At 34.0% G+C, this 15,879-nt stretch overlaps 1 protein-coding gene across 1 annotated transcript; it reads right to left on the minus strand.

Moving 5' to 3' along the window:
- Positions 1 to 5,484: 5,484 nt before the first annotated feature.
- LOC148304321 (salivary peroxidase/catechol oxidase-like) lies at positions 5,485 to 14,847 on the minus strand. The gene is made up of 7 exons (XM_088268589.1): positions 14,834 to 14,847; positions 13,185 to 13,348; positions 10,046 to 10,224; positions 8,523 to 8,700; positions 7,258 to 7,405; positions 6,326 to 6,482; positions 5,485 to 5,694 (listed from the first exon to the last, which is right to left on the minus strand). Exons 1-7 carry the CDS (start codon positions 14,845 to 14,847, stop codon positions 5,485 to 5,487), a joined length of 1,050 nt encoding a protein of 349 aa, XP_088124715.1.
- Between the last annotated feature and the right edge of the window lie 1,032 nt (positions 14,848 to 15,879).

The following is a 15,879-nucleotide window of genomic DNA, read 5'->3' on the forward strand; positions in this document are numbered from 1 at the left end:
AGAAATCAACGGTAAAACAGTTCTACGAGGCAAATTAAGTAAGAAGTAAAAGGAATTTTTTTTAAAATGGGAATTGCATTTATTGTTTACCTTGCTTATTATGTAAGGTTTATAGATCACTAAGTGGATTTTTGTTTATTTTAACTAAAAATGATATTTTATTTAAATCTGTGTTGGGAGCAGGAGGAATAATCTAGTGTGGGCCAATCAGGAACTTCTCAGCATTTGCTCATTGCTGGGAGGAAACCACGTTAAACTCCTCAGGAGAAGCCGGACTGTTGACTGTCATCAACAGACCTTCTGTTCTTCTAGAGGAAGGTCTGGCATTGTTATAGTAGACTTGGCTTGATTAAATATATAAATTTTTGGAAAGTGGATAAATCAATGGTCGATTACAGTGGATAGATAAATTAAGCTTTACTTCAAAAAGCTTATTTTTAACAAGCATTTCGAATCCGCTCATCGCTGCGTATTGTCAGGACTTTTTTACCTGAAGTTAAGTTATCTACACTACATGAAAATGTTATAAAAATCGTTCTTGATTTTACATTATAAAAAAAGTTTATCTGCACCTACTTATGTACCATAGGTACACGCATTGCTGATTTCTAAGTACGCGTCCTTCACTTGGTGACAATGGCCTATAGAATGTGCTTTAAATAATCCGATGAGCCACCTCATTATAATTTCCCATTAACGTGATACGATATGACACACTTATTTACGTAATAAATCATTTTAGTTAATTATTAACACTGCTGTATTTCGAACATCGCTTTTTCTACAGGTTTAAATATACTGAGAGAATAGTATTACATTCCTAAAAAAAAAACCAGAAGTATCATTCTTTGAGAATTACATATAAAGCTCTCAATTCTTCTAAAGCTTATTCTGAATCTTTGAAAGCGGTAAATCCTGAATGTACGAAAAAATAAAAATAATTGTTTACACAATTTTCAATAAAGAATTCTAGTATTTTATTTGAATTTTATTTTCCCGGCTTCAAAATAAGTATGTTGTTGGTAGTGTTGAAGTTTGTTAGAGCAGTGGACTTTAGTATTGGATATTTTTAGACAATTAATTTTAAAAAATGGCCGCTTATTGACAAGTCCGTACGATTACTCGTTCATATGAAAAACGGCACAATCGGGAGCTACTGATATCGGTCACTACCGGGCCATTTCAGCTGGATAAGAGAATTGTGGCAAAGAAAATATATATGTAATACTACTTTTGTCCGCCTCCGTAGTGTAATGGTCAGCTCGCTCGGCTACCGTTCTGGAGGTTCCGGGTTCGATTCCCAAGGGGGGTAAAATAAATATAAGTGATTTTTTCACTGTAATATTTATTCAATATTATTACCCTGGACTGGGTACCTGAAGCGGAGGGCTGATCACCTTTCCTTCGTGTGTAAACGATCAAGATAACACTGCGTTTATATGACGCAGTGCCCTATGCATCATTGGGGTGCAGATAAGGGTTTTTATTAATACTACTTTTAGAGGCTTGTCTGCAGGTAGGATAGGGAAGAAAAATGTGAAAAATGTATCACAAACACCCAGACCAATTGAAAATAAATACATACTTCTTGAATTAATTTTTAAATTGGCTAGAATCGAACCCGCGATGCCAGTTTTGCGTCGAGCGTCTTCCTAACTACGCAACGGCGCCTGTCTGAACGTATCAGTAAAATGGATTGTAAGGGAAAAATATATTTAAAAAATCATTAAATCATAGTATTATTTTCTTTTGTAAGTGCACAAATTGTTAGAATCTGAACTAAAATAAGAGATCATAACAGATTTTAATCCCAAAATATTTATTGTACGTGCTTTTATTGAGTCAATCATTTATTTATTTAATAGTAATATATTTTAACAGCTTCAACATAATGCTTCTATACAATACTAACTACAATGAAAACTAACACCCAGTTATTTACACAAAGTGTGTAATATATAAATGCTATAGGTACAGCTAGACATTTTGTTTCCTGTGACATGTAGTTTATATAATAAAACTGTTTTTATTAATTATCTTCCTTCCATAGGGACAGGTCGATATTTTGAAATTTTGAACAGTCGACTGTTGGATTTCTGGAATGAAAATTAATGTATTTAAAAAAAAAATTAAATGTAAATGTTTGCTTCTTAATTTTTTAAAATCTCATTCATTGATTTTTTTTAAAAAATTACACAACGTTGCATTCAAATTTACGCATATTTTTTGTGACGGTAAAAATGAATTTTTTAAACAGGTTTTCTACTTCAATGGCAGCGTCATCTATTGAGCGTAACAGAAACATACGCATTACATACAAGTATTTTCAATGAACAAGATTGCATTGTTGGTTCATAGATTTTTTTTATATTTTCATTGCTCCCAAGTATTGTGTAAAATTGACAACATTAGAAATATGTGTGTGTGCTTTCTATCTTTTCCGTTTAACCAGACTAAGTCAGAGCAACGCGTGGCCGGTTATATCTTACTTCTTTTTCTAACCCTAATCCGCACTGAATGGTGCATAGGGTTCTGCATCGTATTAACGCAGTGTTATCACTCCTGCGATTCAGGGACCAGTCCAGGGTGTAAATTAAGGGTGTGATTAGATTGTAAAATCACACATATTTATTTCCCCCCCCCCTGGGAATCGAACCCGGGACCTCCAGCACGGTAGCATAACACGCTAACCATCACACTACGGAGGCGGACAGATACATCTAGCTGTAGGTAAAATATTGGGTCAGGTTAGAAAGAAATTAATGAAAAAAAATATATAAAACACATGTTTTTATATGTTCATGATAATAGGTGTATCTCACCTATTACTAGGAGGTACAAATCCATTAAGCTGTATTTTGTTAATTCCTGGGGCACTGTTACACACAATTCTCGATATCTTAGAAGTTCTGATGGAATTTAGTTGTGCTGAAATAAAATGCAAATGAAATTAAAAATAACTCTGTATGTTAATTAATTATCGTATTAAATGAACGATTATATACGGCAGTTAACGTTTCAACTACATAGTAAAGATAACATCAACTTGACTTTTGAACTCTTATTATAATGACTTTGTAATTTTCATGATATTATTACTACGAAGAAAACTTTAATTAATAACTTAAAACGTTAACGTCGTTATAAACTTCTATTTTTGTCTCAAAATAGGTTTACCCATTCTAAGAGAGAACAGACATGATTTACGCATATAAATAATTTAACACACACACACACACACACACACATACACACATTTTTATATATATGTATATATATATATATATATATATATATATATATATATATATATATATATATATATATATATATATATATATATATATATATATATACATGAAAACCTGAATTCAATTAATAATTTATTAAATAATATATTGTTTCAAAATTCTTCACCATTGCTTTCCATTTTTCCTTTGTTTTCAAACTCCGTCCCTTGACTAACACCTTCCCCTTACTTTCCCCTCTCCTTATTTATAGAACAATTTTATATTTTATATTTTAGTTATTATACAGACCTGAATGATGGAAGTTTAACTTCTGAAACATGTAGTCTATAATAAAACTCAAGTGGTAAAAAACGAAGTGTTTTCTTTAATCATTGAAAAAAAATGTTTTTTTTTTATTCGCGAGATGCTCACCCAAAGTGAATCCTGCTTGCGTGTGCTCGAACCATACATAGTCCCCTCTGCGCAGTCTGAGGAAGTGGTCGGTGAGAATGCACTGGAACGTCGGTCCGACACTGGAACCCTGCGCGTGGATCTCCACAGAGGCCGCTGCTATCAGTTCCACTGCATCCATCGACGAGTAGAGATTCTTCAATTTGGCTAAATTCTTAATTCAGTAATATTTTAAGTATGTCACTTTTGTAATTTTATAAGAAACACCGATATCCGGAGCATGTGTAAGACGGAAGATATCGTAAGGTGGGGACGACAACGAAGGCGATACTGGAATGAGCGTATAAACAGAATGTCAGAAGACAGACTTCCACGTATCGCCCTTCAAAGAAACCCTGAAGGACGCAGACCCCAGGCAGAACTCCAAAAAGGTGGAGAGATAGCTGGGAGTCAACATCCCAAGAGCGACAGGCGGAGGCATAAACAAATCCTTAGGATCTACAAAAAGAAGAGGAAGAAGAAGAAGAAGACTTTTATATTTTATTTTGATTTTATTTATTACGATTTTATTTTATTAGCAGATTCTACAACTTTTTTGCATACTAATCAAAGTTCTTTTGACCAAGAGAGGTATGTGCTCAGTCCTATGTCTCACAATACCATGTCAATAGATTCTTCCTTTCCCCGAAAATTAATGTAAGTATACGTACTTCATCCCCCATTAAGTATTGTTTTCTCCCGTAAATTAACATATGTACAACTGTAACATAAGTACCTAGAATTGTAAAGTTATATAAGGACCATTAGTCCGTTTAATATTCACATTAGTTTGAAAATGCCATAACAAGGCGAAACAATATACACAAATTTTATTTTCATGTGTATTTTTATGTGTTAATTAACAATAAAATACAATTTAGAACACTCCAAAAATCGGTGTTTGATTTTAAAATTTCTTATATTAATTAATCGTGTTTATTGGTTCTACATGTATTTTATTATGTCTTCGTGTATTAAAATAATGAATTTCTCTGTTGAAAATCGGTTTGGCGTTGCTGTGAGTCATTTTAAACTATATTTGAAGCATTGTATTTGTAATCTCATATATTGGGGAGAAAAACTAACTAACTAACTAACTAACCATCACGCCGCTTCCCCGCAGGGGTAGGCAGAGAGAATAGAGCGCCACACCACTCTGTCCTTGCAAACATTCTTCGCCTCTTCCACGTTCATGCATCTCCTCATACATACCCGCCGATTGTTACGACTCCTAACCTGACCACTTTCAAGTATTTGGCATACCTGATCGTGCCATGTTTTTCTCGGTCTTCCTCTGCTTCTTTTCCCGCTAACATTCGCCTCATAAATTTGTTTTACTGTTCTTTCCTCACTCATTCGTTCTACATGTCCAAACCATCTCAACACACCTTTCTTAATTTTATCCATAATGCTTATCTCAGCTTTGCATTCCTTCCTTATTTCACTATTCGTACATCTATCATACATCGATTTGTCGCACATTCTTCTGAGAGATCGCATTTCGACTGCATTCAGTCTACTTTCATCATTCTTTTGCCAACTCCATGTTTCACTTCCATACATTAGAGTTGGAACCAGGACTCCGTTGTGCACTGCCAGTTTAGCTTCCGCTGATAGGTTTTTATTTGCTATAACTGATTTCAGTGCACCATTAACTTTGTTCCCAGCATTCACTCTCCTTTCTAAGTCTTTATCAATCTTTCCATCCCTAGAAAACATACTACCCAAATACACGAAATCATCTTAATGTAATTATTAATCTTATTCTTTCATCGTTTGAATCAAATGCAGAAAGCGATACTTTTTATATGAAGTGGATTATGTGAAGTTCATCTCTAACCTGTGGAGTGATGACATCCCCGAAATCAGCGAAGGACTTGCTTTCACCAGCGCCGCACAGTTGCCGGTATCGGTGGTAAGTGCTGAGTCCAACATCTCGAGTTCGCTGGATATCAATAGCCTTTAGGTCATTTCCAAATATTTCTCCTTTTTTGTGATCAAAATAGTGCCTTACCTGAATCATACACATAAATTAATGCATATTTTATTCTCAAGCACATCGTAGTTGTACAGGAGAAAGTGACCAACTACCAAAACGTAAAATGTTCAGGAGAGACATTTGAGTCACTTTTGCTTGGCAAGAAAATAAACATCAATGCAGTTAGTATTTTTTACCAAGTCAATATATTATACTCAAGTTTAAAATCCTTTGGGATATTAAGCTAGTAAGATATCAAACAGTCAAACAATGTACTTGTTTACTTTCTCCTGTATGACTACGACATGTGAATATAACTACTAACCAAAAAGATGATTCACGCTTCGAAAGCATTTGGATTGCATTATCGTTTAATACATTTTTAATAAATATTTTCTTGGATTCACAAGCTGAAATGAAATATGTAAGAAATGTGTACTTTCTATTTTCATTCTTTTTTATTTAACCAGACAGCTTACAGGTATAGAATGTAGCTCTTCGACCCGGTATAGCTGGTAAAAAATTATAACTAATTTGAAATTTAAAGGGGGTCATAACTTATTAATAATAATTAAAACTAGTTTTTTTCAAAACAATATATGTAAAGCTGAAAGAGTTCTTCAGTCCTCTTGCTCCTATATAACTAAATAATGATTTTTTCACTCACGGCTGAAGAATATTGAGTGTCGGCTTCAGCCATCGGTTGCGTAATCATCCCCTGAAACAGCTGTTGCAGCTTTCCTTTCTTCAGGAGATGGTCTTGACAAAATATTGTTCCGCTCCACTCGAATCGATCTACGACATTCAGATTCTGGTCACGAAATCTAAAAAAAGTCATTCATCATGTTAAGATAATTTTATTCAAAATTTTTATAAAAAAAACTTGCTGAGAAATCAAACGGAAATCAAAACAGAGATCTTTGCAGACAATGTTTTGTACAGTTTTAAACTTAAAAGTACCTAATTGCTTTTCATAAAAGTGCGTAATTTAATATTGTCGGGTTGTGGTCTGTGAGTGTCGCGGACTGTCAAGAGTCCAAGTCAGAGTTTCTGGATTCGAACCCACTATACCACAATTTGATACCTATTTTCAGGGTTTTTTTCATGCAACGCGGTGGAACGGCGTTCCGGCGCCTTTTTTCACGGATATGGATATATTTTTTTAATTTTTCAAAATCAGCTAGACGAAACAATGTTTGTGCTTACGTAATTACAATCTATATTTATAAGTATATTAATCGTTAAAATGATCAAATATGGTATAGTAATGAACATTTAAATGATATTTGAATATATTTTTTTTAGGGTTGCGAGATATTTTTGGTTTAAAAAAAACCCTGCCTACTTTTATTAATGAACCGCTTAGGCTCATAGAAAAAGTATGAAATTGGAGTATTATTGTAAATAATAAAAACACAAATATTTCTCTTAAAAATAATAAAAATCACCAGTTACTTTGTTTTACTAATTTTTAAATAATCAGGTTGTTTTTAAAAAAAATATAAAAAAATAGTAAACCAATTGTGAATTTGTAAAGGTTTATATATTAACATTATAAGCATCTACATATGAATTGCGTATATTTGTTATAAAACATACTCATAATATTCTGGAATGTTGGAGTGAAGATACACAAAGGCGGCATGAGCGTACTCATTTGTAGGCCCTGGATTTATACTTGCAACGTAATCATTTACATGTACTAGACTTTTACTAATAATTTGTAAGGCCAGCAATTCCTCGCGATCTAAAAATAAAAATGGTAAAAACTGCATCATGATAATGTATCATTTTTAAACTTTTGATAAATCTAATGATGATGCACAAAAACTTTTTATGTAATTCACAGAGAGCCAAATAAAAATTATCGGAATTAGATTGTTTGTACAGTTTCCGATTCTTTCCTTTAGCATAATTTTCTGCGAGTAAGTAAACATAAAAAAATAAATAGAAAACAGAATAAAAATATTACTTATAAGAAGGGGGAGCCATTCGTAGTACGAAATATATTGATACTGAGCTATCAATATTCTTCTGCTTTCGTGAAAAAGTTTATCATTATTCCAATGTGGATTAATAATTGCTAAAGCTCTAGCAATTCTGTTATGTTCCATAACAAATAAAGTATGCATACTTAGTAAAGAAGGATTCTGGTCTGATCGAGAGTCTCCTAAAATAAATAAATACAAGTAAAATAATTAAAAGGAGGCGTGTATGTTATATAGGGTGTATGTAGGTGGCTTGATCCACTCCATTTTTCTATATGCTGCTGAACCATGGACCATAAAAGCAGCAGAAAGCAGACAATTTGACGCTTTCGAAATGTGGTGTTGGAGGCGTATGCTCCGAATTCCATGGACAGCTAGACGTACCTACGAGTCCATTCGTCAAGAACTACACTTGGATGACTTGACTCTGGCCAATAGACATGCACGACGTATAGACGTACAAAACGGATTCTCTAGTTCATTGGACACGTTGCGGAAATGAGGATAGCCTGGAACGACTGGTTGTGATCGGTTACCTGGAGGGGAAGAGAGGGAGAGGAAGATCCCCACACGATGGAACGATGAAGTTAAGGCACCAGCAGGCACCTCGGTGGTTAGAGCGCTACGTGCAGCGCAGTCAAGGGATAACTGGAGAAAAGTCATTGCTTCGATAAGGTCACAACCCTCAGTAATGAAGAATAAGACGGAGAAGAATATATGTTATTATTTACGGAATTCAAAGTTCTAACGTGATCGAACCCTCGACCCTGGAATCTTTCTAAACACCATCCGGATTTCTTTTGAGTCTGCTGTATGTCTTCAGTTCATTTACTATTAGAAAAAATATTTATGATAACACACACGTCAATATATTACCAGCTATGAAGGCCATTGTACAATCAGTTCTCTGAGGAGCATCGATCGATAGAAACTCTGTTCCATCCTTCTTATGTGTTCTCATCAGACCCTTTTCATTGGCTCGAAGAATTTGGTTGATTACTGCAGAAGTACTATATACTGGAGACAAGTCCAAGGCTGCAGTTGCTGAGTTTATCTAAAATACATGTACTTGAATGTTTCGCAGAATTGGTAACAGCTAAAAGATACTGATTTTAGTGATACTTACTACAAAGCCTTAAAATGCATTGGCATATATTGTACATAAAGCGTGTTTTACGTATATGCCACACATTTGTGATCAGATTGTGTAAATTCACAGGGATAAACAGATTATGGTAAAATAAATATCTTTGAAAATGATTTCTTGCGTAGCTCCTTCATCAACTAGTAAAAACAAAGAAATATTTAACACCCTATTTCAAAAATGTAAAAGGGTGTTAAATATTTATTTTCTCCGTTGATAATCTTCATTAAAATCGTTCATGTTAAAGTACCAAAATATGGTCATGATCAAACTCTCAAAAAAAAACTGGTAAAAATAAGTAAAACAAATTGAAGTCATTTGTGAAAAATGTTACACATATAATTCAGGTTTCAGCTCAAAAGAAAATCAATAGATAGCGCTTCCAATTACCATTAAGTGCATGAATATAGAAAAAGTGAAGTCACTAAAATCCGCCATCGTAAGGTCGTGGACCCTACAAATGTTTTTCTTCTTCTTCTTCAAACCCCCATCCACTCCCGATGGCGCGTAAGGCACTGCATCATATAAACACAGTGTTATCTTGATCGTTATAATAAGATGCTTTTGTTTCTCATTTTAGAAATGTAGAGTACAAGGTAACTTTCTTCTTCTTTCTTCAAAACCTTATCCGCACCCGATAGTGCGTAAAGCACTGCATCATATAAACACAGTGTTATTTTGATCGTTAACACATGAAGAAAAGGTGATCAGCCCTCCGCTTTAGGTACCTACCAGTCCAGGCAGTGGTGTATACAGATAATTAATTAGGGTAGGTAGTAGAGGTAAGTACAGTAGTAAGGTAAGCTAGGTACTACTTACTAGGGTAGACAGTAGAGGTAGGTAGGAAGGTAAGTCAATGAATTCTTCCTTTCCCCGAAAATGAATATAAGCATAAGTACCTATATGGCCCATTAACAAACAACTGTTGTCTCCCATTGTTATCACCGCACATGTTAAAAATATTGCAAACTTCCTAGAATTGTATAGCTATGTAAGGACCGTCTGTCCATTTAATCTACACATTCGTTTGAAAATACCATAACTAGGCGAATCAATTATCACAAAATGTATTTTTATATGTTTTTTTAACAATAAAATACAACTTAGTAGACTCAAAAGTCAGTGTTTGATTTAACATTTAATACATAAAATAAGCTAGTACTGCTTAGTAATCACTTATATATTTATTTAACCCCCCTCCTGGGAATCGAACCTGGGACAAATGCTTAGGCTTCCATATCTATAAAACAATTACCTTGTGTCCTTTTCCCTTCTGACAGCCGAGGTCTTCATCGGTCTTGGCTCTGCTGAAGTTTAGGCATTGAATGTTCTCAATAACAAACATAGGATCATTGCAGCCGATGTGAATGGGGAAGCAGGACTGTGTAGCGTAGTCGTTGTACTGGCGGCTTGCGGTGCAGCAAGCGTCTTCCGCTAAGGACTCATAGCAGTGTTATTATTTCTTGAGTGAGGACAGTTAATAAAATTTACAATTCTCAACGGTTGTAATTTTAAATATTATATATTGAGAATAATTAATATATTATTTTTTGACATCTCATCAAAGATGAAGAAGAATACGGAAATCTGGGCATTTACGGGGCTGACAACCGTCATAGGCTGGTTTGAGTATTCACTTTACACACGTGTAACATTCACCAATTCTACCGATTATTGGCAACTACACTACTGAAATTCTTGGAAGTTCTATATATATGAACCAATTTTTGAAAAATTGTTCTTGAATCACTAAAACTTCACTAGAGGTAAGTAACTAACTAACTAATTAACCATCACTCCGCTTCCCCGCAGGGGTAGGTAGAGGGAATCGAACGCCACACCACTCTGATTTTGCAAACATTCTTCGCCTCTTCTACATTCATGCATCTCCTCATAACATACCCGACGATTATTACGACTCCTGACCCGGCCGCTCTCAAGTATTTGATATACCTGATTGTGCCAAGTTTTCCTCAGTCTTCCTCTGCTTCTTTTTCCAGCCGAATTCGCCTCATAAATTTGTTTAACCGTTCTTTCCTCACTCATACGTTCCACATGTCCAAACCATCAAAAATGTAAATTTTATACATGATAATTATAATAATAAACTACTAAATTTATATTTTGTCAATCATATCTGACATTTGTGAACTAGACTGCTGCAGTATACAAACAGAATGATTAAACGGGCCCAAATGTTTATCAACACTGGCGGCAGTCACTTGACGGATATCATCTTTTTCACTATTACACATACATATTTCCTTTCCAGATTTTTTCTTTTATTTAGTGTAAAAGTTATTAAAAAAACAAAATCGGATGATTAATTTTACACCACCCTAAATCTGTTTGTATAATGCAGCTGTTTAGTTCACAAATCGCTCACTCCTTTCAAGAACGTCAAAAATCAAAAAACTTGATTTTTCAGGAGAATGTTTTTAAAGTTAAAAAACATAATACAAAGTATTAAAAATAAATATCAAGCCACTTATTGAACTTTTTGCTGTGCAACAGATCTTTTTAGGTAAAACCTGAAGGTTTTTTATCCATTTAAAAAATATTGCGTAAATTAAAAAAAAAAATTAAACAATACCTGCTCTTCAAAATACAAAAACAACACTTTCTGCCCTGTAGCGGGTAAATATTAAGTTAAAAATATGCCTCTTTTGCTGGGATATAGTACATTTTCTGGGCATTCCGAAAACATGCACAACTGAAAATTGACGAATTTCGATTTATGACGTTCTTGAAAAGAGTGAGCGAAATGTCAAATATGATTGACATTTGACGTCATTTGCAAAAATTATAAAATCTTCCGATAGGGTGATTAATTTTGCGCCATCCTGTACATCGTTTTCCGTATCGTTATTTTAGCAGCTTCAAAATAGCTAAAGAAATGTTAAAAAAATGCTACAGCCCTTACTTGAAGTTTCCTGAATTTGAGAAATGTCATGGGCCATCATTTGTCCAAAGGCTAGATACAGCATGTTCGCACTTCGACTCGTATTATACCCCTCCGTAAATAAGTTCAAACTTATTTCCCTCGCGGTTGGTAGAGGGTATTTCTCATAACTCATAATCGGTTCATTACAATCTGAAATATATTATTTTATTTTTATTTTTCAACGCAAAACGAGTTAAATAAAAATTCTGAGCACTTCAATTTTATCGATTTTTATCGGAGATTACCTCGGTAAGGCCAATATACGATAAATCGTTACTTAATTTTCTTCAAACCAAGGTAACATTAAACGTAATTGATGTTTTTGCTTTAAACGTTTTGGTATTGAAAAAATAAGTTTTTCTTTGAAATAAGTATATGGTTTTGAAAAGAAAAAAGTAATTGAAAGGAAAAAAGTTAAAAACAAAAGATAATTTTATTTTCAATATGAATTTGTTTTTAAAATCCAGTACTTATATATTCTTAAAAAAATGCGCGCGGGGACACGTCTGTCCTCTAGCGCGATCGCTGATTGAATTCAACGGTTTTGAATACCCTTTTAATTAACACATTTCGTACGGGTGTTTTTTACGCTTATGGGTGACGGAATTTCATAATAATGAACATATATGTAGTTAAGACCTTAACAAAGAGATGGTGCATAATATTAATATTAAAACATTAAATATAAAATTCCTTCTTTTCTGACTTCGAAATGAGGTCGGCACAAAAGGTAAAAATACCCTTCCCGTCCGAAGTAATATATTATATATTTTCCTTGTGTACTTTTGTTTTCGACGGTTGAAATTGGTTATCGACTTGTATTATTGTAAATGAAAAACACTTGTTTTTTACCACTTCATTTTTTTATTATAACGATTAGTATCGAAAGCTATGCTTCCATCTTCAGGTCTAAATATAAACTAAAGCATGATAAATAATTATATGTTCTATAAATAAGGAGAGGGGTAAGTTAGGGGGAAAACTTCACCCCTGACTAACTCCCCCTCCACCTAACATACCCCTATCCTTTTTTCTTAAACAGATAATTATTTATTATGTTTTAAACTTTATAAAATGAAACAACTTTGTTTTAACTACTTTTTTAATATAAATACACTTTAACCTACTGGACAAGAACCTTGTCACAAAAAAGTGGTTAAAACAAAGTTGTTTAATTTTATAAAATGTGCCACAAAGTATCTGCGAAAAACATTCAAGAAAAAATATTATGTTTTGGTTTATATTTAGACCTGAAGATTGAAGCATAGCTTCCGAATATAGTCGTTGTAATAAAATAAACTCGCGTGATATTCTTTTACAATTTTATCATGTCTTACCACAAAGTGAATGCCTAAACAATAAATAAGAATCGTACTATCATGAAAGGAATGAAAGAATTAATAAAAGTAAATTTTATTTTTAATTTTTTTCTTTCTTCTTGATATTTTACCGTCTGTGTATCTAGTAGGAAGCAGAGTTGAGTACGGCGCCCCCGCCGTGCCCGCCTCGGGCAGCGCGGGGTTGGTGCACGACCCATCTAGGCGCCTGTAGCGGGCGCGAGGGTGGCAGGCTTCCACGCGAAACCCGCATGAAGCTGGTCGGACTGGTGGGTTTCTGGCAAATTATTCCATCAATCAATCATCAAGTAAAATTCAGCATTTGAAAACAAAAAAATTAACACACTCAAAACATTGTCAAATATGTAATATGTATGATTTACATATCATGCCAATAATAACTTATTATACAGACCTGAATGATGGAAGTTTAACTTCTGAAACATGTAGTCCATAATAAAACTCAAGTTGTAAAAAACAAGTGTTTTCTTTAATCATTGTAACATGTCTTACCACAAAGTTAATGCCGAAACAATGAATAAAACAAAATGTCTCAATAAAATGTTAATAAATCAAGCTAATTTGACAAAAAATTTTACGACTTAAATATGAATATCTAATGAAAAGAAAAATCAGGATTAAATATTTATCTGTAATATATAAATGATCAACTTGGTCACGAGGGTTGTTCAAAGAAAAAACTAAGCAAGTAAACTTATGTTATTAATTTATTAATAACATAAGTTTTGACTTATTAATAACATAACATTAATTGTCCTGGTTTCTACGCTAATGTTTGAAAGTGAGGCACGGATTTGGCAGAAGAAGGATGCAATCAAAATGCGATCTCACAAAAGAATGTGCGTCAAAACGATGTATGGTAGTTGTTCGAATGGTGAAATAAGGAAGGAATGCATAGCTGAGAAAGCATTATCGGTAAAATTAAGAAAGGTGTTGAGTTATTTATTGTAACTGCAGACAGGTTGAATTCCATATTGAATTGTTGGGTAATATATCCAAAATTAAACAAGGTTTATTGGATTTGAATTCTACATTTATTTATGTATATGTTAATACGTGACGCTTTTCGTCTTTTTAAGACATTATCAAACACTCTTGTTGTGTTGAGATGGTTTGGACATGTGCAACGAATGAGTGAGGAAAGAACAGTTAAACAAATTTATGAGGCGAATGTAGTTGGAAAAAGAAGCAGAAGAACACCGCGAAAAATTACAAAAGCTTACTTAAAGACACGATCAGGTATGTCAAATACTTGATAGCGGTCAGGTTAGGAGTCGAAATAATCGGCGGGTGTGTATGAGAAGATGCATGAATTTGGAGGAGGCGAAGAATATTTGCAAAGACAGAGTTGTGTGGCGTTCTATTCTCTGTGCCTACCCCTGTTAGAAAGTGGCGTGATGGTTAGTTGGTTAGAAATCTCTAGAGCTTCCCTTGCTTCACGGACCGACCCAAAACGATAGACAATATTTTGCAACCATATAAAGTATCATAAAAAATGTTTTATGATATAACCTCTGAGTAATTATTATCATTATTTCTTATTATGAACAAGGTTTATTTTGCAACCAAATAAATTATAACAAAATGTTAAATTATGTAATTATTATCATTATTATAAGTAAGTATTAAGTATATGGAAAGATATTACCCTATACCGGCTAATTTTGGCAGAGGAAACGGCAAAGAGGCCAATGATTTATTAATGACGAATAATATTAATAAACCGCATAAAAACACTAACTCGGACAAAGTCATTTTATGTGGTAATCAATATACAATTCACTTAAAGAACCTGTCGACCGTTCAAGCACAAGTTGAAAATAGAGGAATCCGAGTACACAATGTGTCACGACACCATATGAACATTCAATCCATTCACCACCAGAAATACCTTTTTTGGATGGGAATTGCATTTATTACTTACCTTGCTTATTATGTACAAGGTTTATAGATCAATAAGTAGATTTTTGTTTCTTCTAACTAAATAAAGACGTTTTATTTTAATCTGTGGGAATAGGAGGGATAATCTAGTGTGGGCAAATTAGGAACTTCTCAGCATTTGCTCATTGTTTGGAGGAAATCGCGTGAAACTCATCAGGAGAAGGCGGACTGTTAACCGTCATCAACAGACCTTCTGTTCCACTAGAAGAGGGTTCGGCATTTTGTGTCCTAGCTTGGTTTATGGTACCAATGTCCTTCACCATTTTTATCGTGTATGATAAAATCTCTCGTGACAGTTCCTTATGAACTATCACGGGTCCGATGTCGGAAAGGTCCTTACCTAGGCTCCTCCAACGCGACTCTAGCTGTTGTCTTTGGATGCTGAAAAGGGGGCAAAGCATCAAGAGGTGAGGGACATCTTACGGTGTCTTATCATCACACGTTCAGCTGTCAATCTCGGAGGTCTTGAAACGATGCGGGTAGCACCAGTAATACCGCAATATTGGTAACAGATTAAAAAAAAACATATTGAGTCGTCGTTCGTGGTTAGTGCCATATAAGTAAAAGGGTGCAAGGTTGAAGGTATATCGCCACTCTGCCATGACTTGATATCTATTTTTAAATGCTTTCTCAGATTCAAAAGTTAAGAAGCCAAGGGTTGCAGATTGACCCCCCCATAATAATGACCCCATTGCCAAAATTTAATCCCTATTAAAAAGTATATATTATATGTTTTTATATTATGATATAATTAACCACTTGATGAATTATACCAGTAGCGAGTGGGTTAAAAAGACAGCAAAAAGTTATTTGTTTCGGTAATTCCAGTCACAGTTCATTTGGCTA

This window comes from Brachycentrus maculatus, unplaced genomic scaffold (genome assembly GCF_059751285.1).
Source record: "Brachycentrus maculatus isolate JH-2025_06_01 unplaced genomic scaffold, ASM5975128v1 h1tg000326l, whole genome shotgun sequence".
NCBI lineage: Eukaryota > Metazoa > Arthropoda > Insecta > Trichoptera > Brachycentridae > Brachycentrus > Brachycentrus maculatus.

Bases quoted from the DNA above. Each gene is read 5' to 3' on its own strand.
- LOC148304321 (XM_088268589.1), bottom strand. The intron at 8,701-10,045 runs GTAATTGTTTTA...CATGTATTTTAG, and splicing joins AGAAGGGAAAAGGACACAAG to ATAAACTCAGCAACTGCAGC. The intron at 7,406-8,522 runs GTAATATATTGA...TTTTATTTTTAG, and splicing joins TACAATGGCCTTCATAGCTG to ATCGCGAGGAATTGCTGGCC.